The sequence below is a fragment of the Mobula birostris genome, chromosome 27, assembly GCF_030028105.1.
Source record: "Mobula birostris isolate sMobBir1 chromosome 27, sMobBir1.hap1, whole genome shotgun sequence".
Lineage (NCBI taxonomy): Eukaryota > Metazoa > Chordata > Chondrichthyes > Myliobatiformes > Myliobatidae > Mobula > Mobula birostris.
In genome coordinates, this window is record NC_092396.1 from 1119972 (window position 1) to 1138284 (window position 18313).

The window sequence follows — 18313 nt, forward strand, 5'->3', positions numbered from 1 at the left end:
GTATTCATGGGTACGGTTGAAAGAGAATTGAACTTAAACTGTGAACCACTGGCCTCTGTTTCTGTGCCACACCACTCTAGGATGATGCAACTACAGCTCAGAGCGTCAGAATTCTGAGTTCAATTCCAACATCTCCTGTAAGGAAGTTTGTATGTTTCTTCCCGTGTGCACGTGGGTTTCCTTTCACAGTACAAAGATGTACCAGTAACGGGTGAACTGGTTGCTGTAAGTTGTCCTGTGAGTAGACCAGGATTAAATTGATGGGTTCTGGGCAGTGTGGCTCAAAGAACCAGACACCGTATCTCAAAATTAAATAAATTTTGCGTACAACCCAAGTTTGTGGTTTCTCCCCCCCCCAGAATTTAACCTGTTCATCGCAAATATATGAGCAGGCTTGTTCCTGAGGTCATTGTGTTAATGGTGGATTCCTCATGGTGCAATGCAGAGCGCTGTGCCCCCACTCCCTTCCAGAACCGGGAGACACAGAGGTTCACGGTGGGGGCGGGAGGGAGAGGTGGACCGTGCTGCATATCCTCCAGAACCTGGAGAAGACATCAGGTGAGGGGGAGGGAGGAGATGTGCAGTGCTCCACACCCTCCAGAACTGAGAGACACAGGAGGTTTACGGTGAGGAGGGAGCGTCAAGTCGTTCTTCACACCCTCCAGAACTGGGAGACACAGAGGTTCACGGGGGGGGTGGGGTGGGGGAAGAGCAAGCTGAGCAGTGCCCCACACCCACCGGAAACGGGGACACAGAACCAGGGTGAGGGAGGGGAGAGAAAGAGAAGATGCTCACCGTTGACAATCCGATCTCCCTGCCTAGGGATGGGAGCTGGCCGAGGCAGACTCTGAGAGAGACAGGGAAGAGAGATATGTAATGTGAGATGTTTTACAAACAGCTCACCCACCTGTGAAGTTAACCACTGACCCACTGATCTGCAGATACCGGCTGTGCCTCAAATGACAGCCACACCCCGGGGTCAGAGTTTGTGGGTTCAAATCCCATTACAGGAGCTTTGCACAAAACCAGGTCAGTGTGGCAGAGGGCTGTATCGAGGGGAGGTGGGAGAGTCATTCCAAGGGAGAAGGGGGAGGGTTGTACGGAGGGAAGAGAGGAGTTCGTAAAGGGTAGGGAGGATGTTCCGAGGGGAAGGGGAATGATGCCATTGAGCATGCTTTACCTCCCTCCCCACCCCCCCCCCAAGCCCCCATCGTGCACACCAACACTGACCCACCTCTTTCAGGGATTCGGTCACCGAAGCAGCCAGAGGCCCTGAGCATTGAAAAGAACAGGCCAGATTTGACAATGACAGCAATGACCACCCCAATTATTCCATCGGCTGTCAAGGCATTGGTTTCCAGGCGTGTCCACAGGGTGGTGATCTTCCCCAACACCATGGAACAGGGAAAAACACGTTAACGTTCTGAGCACTTCACAGAGACACCAACAGTAGGATTATCTTCTATGGACGGATAGCAATCATATTGGCCGCAACATCTACGGTTGACCATGACCAATGAGGGGCCTCCATGTCTAAAAATCGATTGTTGCTAATGCCAGTATGTGGGGCTGGGTGACATTGGCCTGAGGGGACAGGGCAGGGTTCAGACACCAGTGAGATAGCAGGACAAGGGAAACAGTTCCCGGGAGGTGAGAGGTGAGAGGTCTGCTCACCTCTGTTGAACATTGTAGGCATGCTATGTTGGCACTGGAATGTGTGGTGACACTTGCAGCTGCCCCCAGCACATCCTCAGGCAGTGTTGGTTGTCAATACAAACAACACATTTCACTGTAGTTTCTAAATATGTTGAATAAATAAATCTAAATTTGAATCTTAAACCCAAAATCCCCCAGCTGTTTCACCACTGCTAAACTCCAAGAATCCTATCAGTGAGTGAAGGAAATGTTACACTCCAGATCACTGCTGACATTATCGGGATCGTTCGGTTAACACCACCAGCAGCATCTGATACAAATCTCCCCCCCGCCACCACCCCCACTTTGTGAATGTCCAGAATATGCAGAATTATGACCCCCCCCCCCAATCTCTAGCCTCAAAGTAGGAAGAAAGAACCTTTATGCTGCCCACTCACCAGGTAGATCAGATAACCCAGGTAGGCCAGCTCTGGGAGATTCAGCACCAAGAATATCCAGATGAGATGCTTCTTTTCTCTTAAAATCTGTAACAAGGAAATGGCCTGCTCAGACAATTGTGAATTCAGTCAGCTCCACCATGGGCTCGAGCATTGAGACATCTTTGAATGGTGATGCCTCAAAAAGGAGGAATCTGTCATTGAGGACCCAATCACCCAGGACGTGCCCTCTTCTCACTGCTACCATCAGGGAGGAGTACAGGAGCCTGAAGGCACACACTCAACGATTCAGGAACTGCTTCTTCCCCTCCGCCATCAGATTTCTGAAAGGACAATGAACCCATGGACATTACCTTTCATTTTGCACTGCTTATTTGATTTAATGTGTTAAATATATTCTTATTGTAAGTTTTAGTTTTTTATGCATAGCACTGTACTGCTACCTCAAGCAACTAATTTCATGACATATGCCAGTGATATTAAACCTGATCCTGACCTTCAAAGAGCCAGCAGACCCACTGGGGTCTCCAGCACAGCCTGTCTCTCAGGTAGACGGGCAGCAGCCGCTTTACCGAGAGACCTTGCCATCTCTGGTTCAGCACACACTGGGCAAAAAAATCTTATTTCCTGCGTCCCATGGTCCATGATTCCTGTTCCCGTGTTCCTGTGTCCTTTAACCGCTGGCAGATGTCACCGTGGCTGTTTGCAGCCTATGGAAGTCTAACCGGGGAAATGACGTGGCATTGAGAAAGAGAGAAGCTTCAGCGTGGTGGGTCGCCTGGATCACATTATGACAGCCAGAGCTGTAACCATGGCTTCCGGTCATGGTTGAGACTGAGGTCAGGTCTATGGCTCTTTCGGATGGAAGCCTACTGCCTCCCCACCTCAGCCTGAGATCTCCACAGGTCACGTTGGACATCCATAGAGGGGACACAACAGAAGCTCATCAGAACCTGAGGAACCCCTTCCCTGCTTCAATTTCTGTCACCTTATTTACGACAATCCATAACATCCCGGGGCTCCGACCTACCTGACTGGAACAGTTCCCAGGTTCACATCATTAGCCTCTTTCACTCAGAGGGTAGAACCTCGCCATGGACGGTCCCAAGGCCGGCTGTGAGAGGAAGAGAGATGTACGTGGGGCTAGCTATCCTAGCCCGTAAAAGCCCAAAGATACAGAAGCTCCAAAGACCTCATCCCTTGGAGAGGAAGAAGATTCACTGCCTGAGGATACAAGGCAGCTGCAGCAGGCCTCAGTGGTGGAATAAGCTTTAACCAGTGGCCAATCGACATCTAGGATTGATTAGCAAGAGCAAAGTAAAGTACGACAGCGGCCATCACCTGAGTGGATATAGTCAGAGTGGTGATCTTGAGGCTTTAGCTCTTTGAGGTTTCAGCGAACAGACGCTTCACTCAGAACACAAAGAAAAGAAAAGCTCAAGTTTTTTCATTCTCTTTTTTATATCTGCTCAGCTAGGACAGTAGGGATGACAGGCAGGATAGTGAAATGCTCCTCTTGTGGAATGTGGGAAGGCAGAAGGACCTCCAGTGTCCCTGACGACTGCACCTGCCAGAAGTGTATCCAGCTGCAGCTTCTAACAATCCACATTGGGTTGGAGCTGGAAATGGATGAACACTGGATCATTCGGGAGGCTGAATGGGTGATAGGATATATAGAGAAGTAGGTGCAGGACACAGGAAACTGGGTGACAGTCAGGTTGGGAAAGAGGTTAAGGAGCCAGTGCAGAGTACCCCTGTGGCCATCCCCCTCAACAACAGGTATATCACTTTGGATACTGTCGGTGGTGATGACCTAACAGAGGGGAGTCACAGTGGTCAGGTCTCTGGCACTGAGTCTGCCTCCATGACTCAGAAGGGAAGGGTGGGGGGAGAAGAGGCACCCTGTGGTGATAGGGGATTCATTAGGGGAACATACTGAAGGGTCTGTGGATGATAAGGAGATTCCCAGATAGTATGTTGCCTCCCGGATGCCAGGCTCCAGGATATCGTGGATCAACTCTTTAGCATTCTTAAGTAGGAGGGTGAACAGCTAGAGGTCGTGGTCCATGTAGGTACCAATGACCTGGGCAGGATGAGTGCCCAGATTCTGCAGAGAGAGTTCAGGGAGTTAGGTGCAAAATTAAAGGGCAGGAGCTCCAGGGTTGTGATCTCAGGATTGATACCCATGCCACATGATAATGAGGCGAGAACGAGGAAGATTATACAGTTTAATATGTGGCTAAGGAGTTGATGTAGGAGGGAGGGTATAAGATCCTTGGATCATGGGCTCTCTTCCAGGGAAGGTGGGACCTGTACAGAAGGGATGGTTTGTAGCTGAACTGGAGGGGGCCTAATATCCTAGCGGGAAGGTTTGTTAATGCTGCACAGTGGGGTTTAAACTCAAGTTCTGGGGGTTGGGGACCAGAGTGCCAAAACAGTTAGTGGAGAGATTGTGGAGGCAGATATTGATAAGACCTCAGATAAAGTTAAGAATCAAAATGTTGAGCATAATGCAACTCGTGTCCTAAGCTGCCTAAATTTCAATAAAATTAGTATTGTGGGAAAGGCGGATAGTGGTGATGAAAATGAGGTAGCTGGTTTACAAACAGAGGCAATGTGCAGTGAGGAGAGGCTGTTGATAGGGCAAAATTGCAGTCAGCAGCATGAGTTGTATCATAAAAGGCGGGCAAAATCAAAAAGGGTGAACACAGGACTGAAGATGTATCTGAATGCACACAGTATACAGGATAAGGTGGATGAACTTGCAGCACAGTTGCAGGCATAATGTTGTAGGCATCACTGAATTATGGCTGAAAAATTATAGCTGGGAGCTCAAGGTCCAAAGATACACCATATATCGAAAAGACGGGCAGGAAGGCAGAGGGGGCAGTGATGCTCTGTTGGTAAAAAATGAAATCAAATCATTAGAAAGAGGTGACATAGGGTCAGAAGGTGTTGAATCATTGCGGATAGAGCTAAGGAACTGCAAGGGTAAAAAGACCCCGAAAAAGAGTTGTATACAAAACTCCAAACAATAGTGAGGAAGTGGCCTACAAATTACAACGGAAGATAGAAGATGCATGTCAAAAGGGCAATCTTACAATAGTCATGGGGGATCTCAGTATGAAGGTTGGTGCTGGATTACAGGAGGAGGAATTGCTGGAGTGCCTACAAGATGGCTTCATAGAGCAGCTCGTGGTGGAGCCCACTAAGGGATCAGTTATTCTGGATTGGGTGTTGTGCAATGAACCAGAATTGATTAGAGAGCTTAAGGTAAAAGAACCCTTAGGGGCATTTGATCATAATATGATTGAATTCACTCTGAAATTTGAGTAGGAGAAGCTAAAGTCAGAGGTATCAGTATTACAGTGGAGAAAATGGAATTACAGAGGCATGAGCGAGGAGTTAGCCAGAACTGATTGGAAAACGACACTGGCAGTGATGACAGCGCGGCAGCAGTGGGTGGCATTTCTGGAAGCAATTCAGAAGGCACAGGACATATACATCTCAAAGAGGAGGTAGTATTCTAAAGGAAAGATGACACAACCATGGCTAACAAGAGAAGTCAAAGCCAATAGAAAAGCCAAAGAGAGAGCATATAATAGAGCAAAAATTAGTGGAAAGTTAGATTGGGAAGCTTTTAAAAACCAAAAGGTGGCAACTGAAAAAGTCATTAGGAAGGTAAAAATGTAATAACAAAAGTAAACTAGCCAATAATATTAATACCAAAAGTTTCTTCAGATACATAAAGTATAAAAGAGAGGCGAGAGTGGATATCAGACTGTTGGAAAACAATGCTGGAGAGGTAGCAATGGAGGACAACAAAATGGCAAATGAACTGCATAAAATATTTTATATCAGTCTTCACTGTGGAAGACACTAGCAGTATGGTAGAACTTCCAGGGTTCATGTAGTGTGTGAAGTTACCATAACTATAGAGAAGGTTCTTGGGAAACTGAAAGGTCTGAAGGTGGATAAGTCCCCTGGACCAGGTGGTGTACACCCAAGAATTCTTAAAGAGGTGGCTGAAGAGATTGTGGATGAACTCGTGGATCTTTCAAAAATCACTAGATTCTGGAATGGTTCCGGAAAACTGGAAAATTGCAAATATTACTCCACTCTTCAGGAAGGGAGAGGGGCAGAAGAAAGTTAGTCTGAAGTTAGTCAGAAGTTAGTCTGACCTCAGTGGTTGGGAAGATGTTGCAGTCCATTATTAAGGACAAGGTTTCAGGGTACTTGGAGGCCCATGATAAGACAGGCCATAGTCAATATGGTTTCCTTAAGGGAAAATCCTGCCTGACAAATCTATTGGAACACAAGAGTCTGCTTAACAAGCTACGAGCCCATGGTATTACAGGAAAGATTCTAGCATGGATAAGGCAGTGGCTGACTGGCAGGAGACAAAGACTGGGAATAAACATAGAACATAGAATAGTACAGCACAGTACAGGCCCTTCAGCCCACAATGTTGTGCCGACCCTCAAACCCTGCCTCCCATATAAGCCCCCACCTTAGATTCCTCCATATACCTGTCTAGTAGTCTCTTAAACTTCACTAGTGTATCTGCCTCCACCACTGACTCAGGCAGTGCATTCCACGCACCAACCACTCTCTGAGTAAAAAACCTTCCTCTAATGTCCCCCTTGAACTTCCCACCCCTTACCTCAAAGCCATGTCCTCTTGTATCGAGCAGTGGTACTCTGGGGAAGAGGCGCTGGCTATCCACTCTATCTATTCCTCTTATTATCTTGTACACCTCTATCACGTCTCCTCTCATCCTCCTTCTCTCCAAAGAGAAAGCCCTAGCTCCCTTAACTTCTGATCATAATGCATACTTTCTAAACCAGGCAGCATCCTGGTAAATCTCCTCTGTACCCTTTCCAATGCTTCCACATCCTTCCTATAGTGAGGTGACCAGAACTGGACACAGTACTCCAAGTGTGGCCTAACCAGAGTTTTATAGAGCTGCATCATTACATCGCGACTCTTAAACTCTATCCCTCGACTTATGAAAGCTAACACCCCATAAGCTTTCTTAACTACCCTATCCACCTGTGAGGCAACTTTCAGGGATCTGTGGACATGTACCCCGAGATCCCTCTGCTCCTCCACACTACCAAGTATCCTGCCATTTACTTTGTACTCTGCCTTGGAGTTTGTCCTTCCAAAGTGTACCACCTCACACTTCTCCGGATTGAACTCCATCTGCCACTTCTCAGCCCACTTCTGCAACCTATCAATGTCTCTCTGCAATCTTTGACAATCCTCTACACTATCTACAACACCACTAACCTTTGTGTCGTCTGCAAACTTGCTGACCCACCCTTCTACCCCCACATCTAGGTCGTTAATTAAAATCACGAAAAGTAGAGGTCCCAGAACAGATCCTTGTGGGACACCACTAGTCACAATCTTCCAATCCGAATGTACTCCCTCCACCACCACCCTCTGCCTTCTGCAGTCAAGCCAATTCTGAATCCACCTGGCCAAACTTCCCTGGATCCCATGCCTTCTAACTTTCTGAATAAGCCTACCGTGTGGAATAAAGGGAGTCTTTTCTGGCTGACTGACAGTGACTCATGGTGTTCCACAGGGATCTGTGTCGGGAGCGATTCTTTTTACATTATATGTCAATGATTTGGATGATGGAATTGATGTCTTTGTTGCAAGGTTTGCAGACGATATGAAGATAGGTAGAGAGGCAGGTAGTTTTAAGGAAGTAGAGAGGCTACAGAAGGACTTAAACAGATTAGGAGCATGGGTAAAGAAATGGCAGATGGAATCCAGTGTTGGGAAATATGTGGTCATGCATTTTGGTAGAAGAAATGAAAGGGTTGACTATTTTCTAAATGGAGAGAAAATACAAAAAAAACACTGATGTTCAAAGGGACTTGGGCGTCCCTGTGCAGAATTCTCAGGCTGAGTCTGTGCTGAGGAAGGCAATTGCAATGTTAGCATTCATTTCAAGAGGACTAGAATATAAAAGCAAGGATGTAATATTGAAACTTTATAAAGCACTTGTGAGACATCACATGGAGTATTGTGAGCAGGTTTGGGCCCCTTATCTTAGAAAGGATGTGCTGAAACTGGAGAGGTTTCAAAGGAGGTTCACAAAACTGATTCCAGGATTGAATAGCTTGTCATATGAAGAGTGTTTGATGGCTCTGGACTTTTATTCACTAGAATTCAGAAGAATGAACGGTGAAAGGCCTCGATAGAGTGGATGTGGAGTGGATGTTTCCAATGATGGGAGAGTCTAAGACTAGAGAACACAGCCTTGGAATAGAGGGGTGTCCTTTTAGAATGGAGATGTGGAGGAATTTTTTTAGCCAGACAGCGGTAAAACTGTGGAATTCTTTGCCACAGGCAACTGTGGGGACCAAGTCTTTATGTATATTTAAGGCAGAGGTTGATAAATTACTGATTGGTCAGGGCATGAAGGGATACGGGGAGGAGATTGGGGCTGAGAGGAAGATTGGATCAGCCATGATGAAATGGCAGAGCAGACTCGATGGGCCAAATAGCCTAATTCTGCTCCTATATCTTACGGTCTGGGGACAACTTGAAGAACTGGCCCATGACAATGAACTCTGGCAAGCTATTGTTGGCAGTCTATAACCCAGGAGGTGTGATGGGTTTAAGTATGTGAGCACTCAGAGGATGGTGAGAGTGTGGAATGAGCTGCCACCATAAGCGGCAAGTGCAGGTTCAATGCAACACTTGAGAATTTTGGATAAGTACACGGATGGGAGGGGTATGGAGTGATATAGTCCAGGTACAGATGGGACTAGGCAAAAGATCAGGCTGGCATGGACTAGATGGGCTGAAGGGCCTGCTTCTGTGCTGTAGTGCTCTGTGACAAGAATCAGAATCAGGTTTATTATCACTGACACAATTTGTGAAATTAGTTGTTTTGCAGCAACAGTGCTTTGCAATACATAATTAAAAACTTAATTCAGAAGTTACAATAAAAGATACTTAATAAAATAAGTAAGTAGTGCAAAAAGAGGGCAAGATAGTGAGGTGAGGTGAAAGAAAGTCAGAGGATGACGATGGAGAGAGCGATCACCATCTCCAAGCTAGCTGCTCTTCAAAGGGTCAGTCTGCTCACTGACTCTGCCGTCAGGAAACACTTTACTCATATGACAATAAGGTCATTCTGGTATTTGTTAAATTGCAGGATAAACAATGACCCTGTTAAAAATAGTGAAAAAACGAGGAACAGAAACAATTGCCAAAGCCAAATGTTCAGTTAAAGGGAACAGGGTGATGTCGAGCCTCAGCACACCGTGGCGTCGAAACCCTCACCGTTTTGAGCCTCTAAGAAACTGGTAGCCAGTCACGTCGTGACTGAACACCACAGCTTTCTGCTTTAGCAAAGAGCCACACTGAAGTGTCAAAGCAAGTATGTGTCACCATGTACTGCCCTGACATTCATTTTCTTGCAGGCATTTACAAGAAAATAAATACAACAGAATTTATGAAAAAACTACACATTAACAAGTCTTTCAAAAGAAGATGAACTGTGCACGTAATTTTAAAAAAGTAAACAAATAGTAAATAACCCTGCACCCTCAGTTCCTCAGACACACATTCACCTGCAAAATTAGCTTTGTCTTACCCTCACCAGCATGTGGCACAGACAGAGATCCACAGATTATACCCTGACGGTCCTGCTTTTCAGCTTTCTGCCTAACTTCCTATGCTCTCTCTTCAGGACTTCCTCCCTTTTTCTACCTATGTCATCGGTACCAAAGTGTAGCAGAGTTTCCGGATGTTCACTCTCCCCCTTTAGAAAGCTGTGGACCTGATCTGCAACATCCCTGGCCCTGGCATCTGGGAGGTTACATACCATCTTGGTGTTCCTTTCACATCCACAGAATCTCCTGTCTGCTCCTCTAACTGTTGAATCCCCCGTCACGGCTGCAGTCTTCTTCTCTCCCCTTCCCTTCCCTTCTGAACCACACAGCCAGACTCAGTGCCAGAAATGTGGTCGCTGCTAAGTCAACCCCAACAGTATTCAAAGCAGTATGTTTACTAGCAAGGAGAAAGTCCACAGTGGTACTCTCCACTGGCTTATTTCCCTTTCCCTCTCCTGACAGTCACTCAGGTCCCTGGCTCCTGCAAGGTAGGGATGACTATCTCCCTGCATCTCCAATCCATCACCTCCTCATTTTCCCACACGAGCCGAAGGTCATCGAACTGCAGCTCCAGTTTCTTAACACGGTCTCCAAAGAGCTACAGCTCATGCAGATGTAGTTATCAGTCTCCCAGAGTTCCCACATCTCACACAAAGAACATAACATTAACCCTGGACCCATTCTCAGCATACTAGATATGTACTACCAGAAAAAAATGTACTAGAAATTTTCTTACCTACTTAGAACCTCCACCTGTGCTTGCCCAAGCTTGTTCATGCCTGAGCCTTTTCAGCCAAAGCAGTGCCACTCTAACAATGCCCTACTCCAACAATGGCCGCTCCACTTACACCTCCTTTCTCTTTATTAGCCCCATGCAGATTGCCGCCTGCCAAGAAAAGAACCAAAAATTCCCCAAGCTCTTTTTAATCCTCATGCTACGTCACCAACGACTTCTCGCACTGATTACTGACTGCCAAGTAAAAAAGGTAAGGCGTGTTGTGTTTGTGTATTAACCTTAGTTGAATTGAACTGAATTGACTTTATTTCTTACATCCTTCATATACATGAGGAGTAAACATTTTTATGTTATGTCTCCATCTAACTATGCAATGTGCAATTTACAGTCATTTATACTAAATAGTATGTACAACAGAACAGTCAATATAACATAGAAATACAATTGTATCAGCATGAATTAATCAGTCTGATGGCCTGGTGGAAGAAGTTGTCCCGGACCCTGTTGGTCCTGGCTTCTATGATGCTATACCATTTCCCAGATGGTAGCAATTGGTAGAGTTTGTGGTTGGGCAGACTCGGGTCCCCAAAGATCCTTTGGGCCCTTTTACACACCTGTCTTTGTAAATGTCCTGTATCATGGAAAGTTCACATCTACAGATGCACTGGGCTGTCCGCACCACTCTCTGCAGAGTCCTGTGATTAAGGGAAGTACAGTTCCCATACCAGGCAGTGATGCAGCCAGTCAGGATGCTCTCAATTGTGCCCCTGTAGAAAGTTCTTAGGATCTTGGGGCCCACACCAGACTGCTTCAACCGTCTGAGGTGAAAGAGGCGCTGTTGTGCCTTTTCACCACACAGCCAGTATGTACAGACTACATGAGATCCTCAGTGATGTTTATGCTGTGGAATTTAAAGCTGTTCACCCTCTCAATCCCAGATTCATTGATGTCTATAGGGTTTAGCCTGTCTCTATTCCTCCTGTAGTCCACAACCAGCTCCAATAAATCCGACAGTAAGAATAAAAACTCTGAATAAAGCTTCTATCTCGGGTGATTTTTGAGAAGGTGTTTAACTCATTGCTGTGTATAAACTGTTCGCACATTGAAAAACACTGGTTGGCACCCTCTGATGGATGTGACGTGAAAGGGATGTAAAGGAAGGCAGGCTTTTCACTCGTTATACTTACCGCTTTGAGGCCAAGTAAAGCTTTGCCGATTGCCCAGAGGATGCCCACTGCCAAGATGATGGTGTCACACAAAGAGAGATGAAGAGGCGATGCGATCAGGAGAATGTACAGGCAGAGCTGAGGGAGGAGGGATGTATGTTAATGAGGCTGCATGGCTGTACGTGTCCGTGCTTGGGTCAGGAGAATGTACAGGCAATGCTGCAGGGCAGAAGGTACTCGTGAACCCGCTCTCCACTGAAACCACCCAACCCTCTCCAAAAACCCCCAAGCTCTGTGCGGACCTTGGGAAGGGTGGCAAGACTTGGTCTTGTGATTTCCCCAACACAAAGCCAAGGGCATGGACCCTGGAATCAATTCTCCTTGGAATGAGGAATTGAATCTCCAATGGAGATAGAAAAAGCACGTCAGAATAACAATGTTAGATAGTCATGGGAGAGTTCAATAAGCAGGTAGTTTGAGAAAATTAGGTTGGTGCTGGATCCCATGCGAGAATTTGTAGAATCCCAATGAGATAGCTTTTTAGAGCAGCTTGTGATTGAGTGCACTAGGGGATCAGCTATTTTGGCTTGGTAATGAACCGGATTTGATTAGGGTGCTGAGGGTAAAGAAACCTTTCGTAGGCAGTGACCACCATATAGGGTCATAAGATGTAGGAGCAGAGTTAGGCCATTTGGTCCATCGAGTCTGCTCCACCATTCAATCATGGCTGATCCTCTTTCCCTACCCCTCCCTCCCTCCCCCCCCCCGTAACCTTTGATGCCATGCCCATCAAGAACCTATCAAGCTCTGCCTGAAATACACCCAATGACCTGGTCTCCACAGCTGCCTATGGCAACAAATTCCACAAATTCACCACCTTTGGCTAAAGAAATTTCTCTGCATCTCTGTTTTAAATGGATGCCCCTCTACCCTGAGGCTGTGCCCTCTAGTCCTAGACTCTCCCACCATGGGAAACATCCTTCCCACATCTACTCTGTCTAGGACTTTCAACATTCATAAGGGTTCAATGAGATTCCCCCCCATCCTTCTAAATTCCCGTGAGTGCAGACCCAGAGCCATTAAACGTTCCTCATATGATAACCCTTTCATTTCCAGAATCATCCTTATGAATTTCCTCTGAACCCTCTCTAATGCCAGAACAGCTTTTCTTAAATTAGGAGCCCAAAACTGTTCACTATACTCAAGGTGAGGCCTCACCAGTGCCTTTTAAAGCCTCAGCACCACATCCTTGTTCTTGTATTCTAGACCTCTTGAAATGAATGCTAACATTGCATTTGCCTTCCTCACCACTGACTCAACCTGGAAGTTAACCTTCAGGGTGTTCTGCACAAGGACTCTCAAATCCCTTTGCATCTCAGATTTTTGGATTTTCTCCCTGTTTAGAAAATAGTCTGCACATTTATTTCTACTACCAAAGTGCATGGCCATATATCTTCCAACACTGTATTTCATTTGCCACATTCTTGCCCACTCTCCTAATCTGTCTAAATCCTTCTGCAGTCTACCTGTTTCCTCAATACTATCTGCCCCTCCACCAATCTTCATAGTCTGCAAACTTGGCAAAAAAAGCAATCTATTCCATCATCTAAATTATTAATATACAGGATAAAAAGAAACAGTCCAAACACCGATCCCTGTGGAACACATCTGGTCACTGGCAGCCAACCAGAAAAGGATCCTTTTATTCACACTTCCTGCCTCCGACCAATCAGCCAACGCTCTAACCATGCCAGTAACTTTCCTGTAATGCCATGGGCTCTTTAACTTGGTCGTTCCCTTGTCACAATTGTACTGTTTTGCCATTTGAGTATTTATTTCTTTTTGGAATGCATCTATCCTGCACCTTCCTCATTTTCGCTAGAAACACACAATTGCTATATTACGTGCCTTGGCTTTGACTTCCCTTAATCAGCCACGATTGCATCATCCTGCCTTTAGAATACTACTTTTTAAGGTAACTTATTTTTATTCTTTCTTACTTGTCTTCTAATATTTGTATGTCTGTGCACTTGTAATGCTACTGTGACACTAATTTTGTTTGGGATCAATATAGTATCTGTCTACCTATGGGGGTAAAGTCATTGGGTATATTTAAGGCAGATATTGATAAATGAGGGTGTCAAAGGTTAGTGGGGAGAAGGAAGGAGATTGTGGTTGAGTGGGAAACAGATCAGCCATGATCAGATGGAGCAGCAGACTCAATGGGCCAGACGACCTCATACTGCTCCTATGTCCGACAGCACAAGGGCTATAATGGAGTAACTGGTGGGAAGCTGCACCCTGTGTTGGGAGGGGGGTCAGTGTTCACAGCACACGTACACACACTCACCTGGACCTGAAGATCAAAGGTGACCAAGGAAAAGCAGAGGTTCTGGGTGATGTAGCGGGACTGCTCACTCTCCAGGGCCCCCCCTACTCGGAAGGCCATGAGTTTGGGTCTTTTCATCAGGTAGACGACACTTACAAACATCAGAAATAGTCCGAACGCCACGCTGCAACCAAACTTGACCTGAAACACACCGGAAGAATCTAGCATGGTCAGTCTGATGCTGTGATCGTGTGTCAGTCAGCAGCCTGGCGATCCAAAATTTCAGTATCCCCCTCAACCCCCACCCACCGAGTAAACACTCACAAAAGCAGCCCAAAATTGTGCAGGACTAAGCACAGACCCTACCATCCAAAACGATCAAGATGGTGCGGAGGAGATCTACGAGTGCCAGGATGCTGCCTGGATTAGAGAGCAGGTCTTATAAGGAAAGGCTGAGTGATCCTTTGGAGAGGAGGAGGATGAGAGATGATTTCACAGATGTACAAGATGATCAAAGGTATAGATCGAGTGGACAGCCAGAGACTTTTTCCCCAGGGTGGAAATGGCTAATATGGGGGGAGGGCATATTGGAGGACAGTATAGGAGGGATGCCAGAGGTGGGTTTGTTTATTTGTTTTACACAGAGAGTGCCAGGTACATGGAATGCATTGTCAGGGGTGGCGGAGGAGGAAGATACTTCAAGGACGTTCAAGAGATTCATAAGATAGCCATAAGGATGATGGAAGAATGGAGAGTTATGTCAGAGGGAAAGGTTAGTTTGATCTTGGGGTAGGTTAAAAGGTTGGTACAGCATCATGGGCCAAATGTCCCGTATGTTCTATGTTCTACATAATCTCTCCATCCACCATGGACACAGTGGCCAGAGCACGTACCATCAGGGCGTTCAGACATTCTGTTGCGGTTGGTGAGATTACATTCAGACTACTATGTTCTGGTTTGGTGGTCCTCTTACAGGCAAGATGCTAATAAACTGGACGGAGCGCAGAAAGGGTTCACAAGCCAGGACTTGAGGGAGAGGCTGGAAAGGCTGGGGCTTTACTCTTTGGAGTAGATTGAGAGGTGGTCATTCACAGGTGTATGAATCATGAGGGGCGCACAGTTTTTCAGAGTTGAGAAATCAAGAAGTAGAGGATATTGGAATCAGGTTCAATACCGCTGGCGTATGTCAGGAAATATGATGTCTTGTGGCAGCAGTACAGTGCCTCCACTACTATTTGATATTGCCTTGGAACCGCTAGCTATTGCCCTTCGTAACTCCCCTAATATATTTGGTATTACCCGTGGAAATGAGACTCGTAGATTATCACTATATGCAGATGATCTACTATTATGTATTTCTAACCCAGGAAAATCTATTCCGGCAGTATTAAGCGCAAACAACAGGAATTCTGCAGATGCTGGAAATTCAAGCAACACACATCAAAGTTGCTGGTGAACGCAGCAGGCCAGGCAGCATCTCTAGGAAGAGGTACAGTCGACGTTTCAGGCCGAGACCCTTTGTCAGGACTAACTGAAGGAAGAGTGAGTAAGGGATTTGAAAGTTGGAGGGGGAGGGGGAGATCCAAAATGATAGGAGAAGACAGGAGGGGGAGGGATAGAGCCAAGAGCTGGACAGGTGATAGGCAAAAGGGGATACGAGAGGATCATGGGACAGGACGCAGTATATCACCCCAGTCGACTCACAGGTGTATGTGGCCTTTTATATATTGGCGAGACCCGACGCAGACTGGGAGACCGCTTTGCTGAACATCTACGCTCTGTCTGCCAGAGAAAGCAGGATCTCCCAGTGGCCACACATTTTAATTCCACATCCCATTCCCATTCTGACATGTCTATCCACGGCCTCCTCTACTGTAAAGATGAAGCCACACTCAGGTTGGAGGAACAACACCTTATATTCCGTCTGGGTAGCCTCCAACCTGTTGGCATGAACATCGACTTCTCTAACTTCCGCTAATGCCCCACCTCCCCCTCGTACCCCATCTGTTACTTATTTTTATACACACATTCTTTCTCTCACTCTCCTTTTTCTCCCTCTGTCCCTCTGAATATACCTCTTGCCCATCCTCTGGGTCCCCCCCCTTGTCTTTCTTTCCGGACCTCCTGTCCCATGATCCTCTCGTATCCCCTTTTGCCTATCACCTGTCCAGCTCTTGGCTCCATCTCTCCCCCCTCCTGTCTTCTCCTATCATTTTGGATCTCCCCCTCCCCCTCCAACTTTCAAATCCCTTACTCACTCTTCCTTCAGTTAGTCCTGACGAAGGGTCTCGGCCTGAAACGTCGACTGGACCTCTTCCTACAGATGCTGCCTGGCCTGCTGCGTTCACCAGCAACTTTGATGTGTGTTGTCCGGCAGTATTAACTTTACTTGCTCAGTTTAGTAGCTTTTCTGGTTATAAACTGAACCTAGGTAAGAGTGAACTCTTTCCATTAAATATGCAGGTTCCCATTTATAGAAACTCCCCCATTTAGAGTGATTACTGATTATTTTACTTATTTGGGAGTTAAAATTACTAAGAGACATAAGGATCTATTCAATTTCAACCTTTTACCATTAATTAATCAGGTTAAACAACTGATTACTAAATGGTCCCCTTTGTCTCTATCACTGATTGGCCATATTAATGCTATTAAAATGATTATTTTACCCAAATTTTTATATTTATTTCAAGCGATACCGATTTTTGTTCCTAAATCTTTTTTTGATACTATTGACTTTAAATTTTCCTCTTATATATGGCAAAACAGAAATCCCAGATTAAGTAAAAAATACTCACAGAAATCTAAGAAAGAGGGTGGTTTGACATTGCCTGTCCTAAGATTTTACTACTGGGCAATTAATATCCGATACTTAATATTTTGGACACAAGATTGGAATACAACTCTAAGCCCACATTGGGTAAACCTGGAAGGCCATTCTGTACAAAGGTTTTCTTTAGCTTCCATTTTAGAAGCTTCACTGCCTTTTGCACTATCTAAATTGAATAAACAAATTTTCAACCCTATAGTTAAGCATACATTGGGAATATGGTTTCAATTTCATAAATTTTTTGGCCTGAATGAATTTATGTTATCAAGCCCTATTATATCTAATTTCTTTTTCCAACCCTCGGTAATGGACCAAGCCTTTTTGATATGGAAAACAAAAGGTATAATATGTTTTCGTGATCTATTTCTGGATAACTACTTTATGCCTTTTGAGCAGTTATCTGAGAAATTTGATTTGCCTAGATCCCATTTTTTTAGATACCTACAAATAAGAATTTTTTAAAATACTATGTTGCCTACCTTTCCGACTTCAAATCCTTCTACCATTTTTGATAAAGTTTTAGGTTTTAATCCTTTGCAGAAGGGATTAGTAGCAATAATTTATGATATAATTATGAAATTACAGCCAGATATATCTGATAAAATCAAAAATGAATAGGAAAGGGAACTTCAACTTCCCTACCTATAGAGAAATGGGAAAAAATTTTTCAATTAGTCAGTACTTCTTCTATATGTGCTAGACATACATTAATACAATTTAAAGTAGTACACAGAGCTCATATGTCCAAAGATAACTAGCTCATTTTTATTCCCATATAAACCCTACTTGTGATAGATGTCACTCTGAAGTGGCTTCTTTAACTCATATGTTTTGGTCCTGTCCTCTTTTGGAAAAATATTGGAAAGACATTTTTGATATTATTTCAATAGTTCTATGCTTCAATTTAAAACCCCATCCTACTACGGCAATCTTTGGATTGTCAATGGTAGAACATAGATCTTTGCCTTCTTCAGCCTGTCAGATGATAGCTTTTGTTACTTTAATGGCTAGAAGATCGATTTTGTTGAACTGGAAGGAAATCAATCCTCCTACTACATTCCAATGGTTTTCTCAAACCATATTAAGTTTAAATTTAGAGAAAATTAGAAGTGATATTTTTGACCCTTCTGTTAAATTTGAAGAAACTTGGAAACCTTTTATGCAACATTTTCATATGATGTAATCTGACCTTTCCAAATCTTTTTTCTAAACTTAAATTATATGATGAGAGGAGCGGAGTTAACGAATTTATTGAATGTGTCTGATACAAGCTGTTGGTCAAGCCCTGTTTTGCTTTTTTTTGTGTTTTTTTTTTTCTTTTTCTTTTGGGGTTTTTTTGTTCATATGTTTTTTCTTTTTACTTCTTTTTTTAATGATTAATCTCATTATGAGTTTGGAAGTCTTTTATATCTATGTTACTTAAAATCCATTTTATATATGCTGATGAACATTTTTCCAATCTCTTTGTACCCACTTTGTTATTGAGTGTATAATTTTGAAAAATTAATAAAAAGATTTA

At 44.7% G+C, this 18313-nt stretch overlaps 1 protein-coding gene across 8 annotated transcripts in view; it reads right to left on the minus strand.

Annotated features, from left to right (window-relative positions):
* LOC140188687 (uncharacterized) overlaps positions 1–18313 on the minus strand; it is a 49811-nt gene that overhangs the window by 1578 nt on the left and 29920 nt on the right. For 5 of the 8 annotated variants that reach the window (XM_072245198.1, XM_072245203.1, XM_072245197.1 and 2 more), the window contains exons 5-9: positions 13986–14165; positions 11657–11773; positions 2094–2180; positions 1235–1382; positions 796–847 (exon numbers count right to left, since the gene is read on the minus strand). In XM_072245198.1, coding sequence (XP_072101299.1) covers positions 819–847; positions 1235–1382; positions 2094–2180; positions 11657–11773; positions 13986–14165 — 561 coding nt within the window. In that variant the 3' untranslated portion in view covers positions 796–818. The other 3 variants (XM_072245204.1, XM_072245205.1, XM_072245206.1) reach the window with 3 other exon arrangements.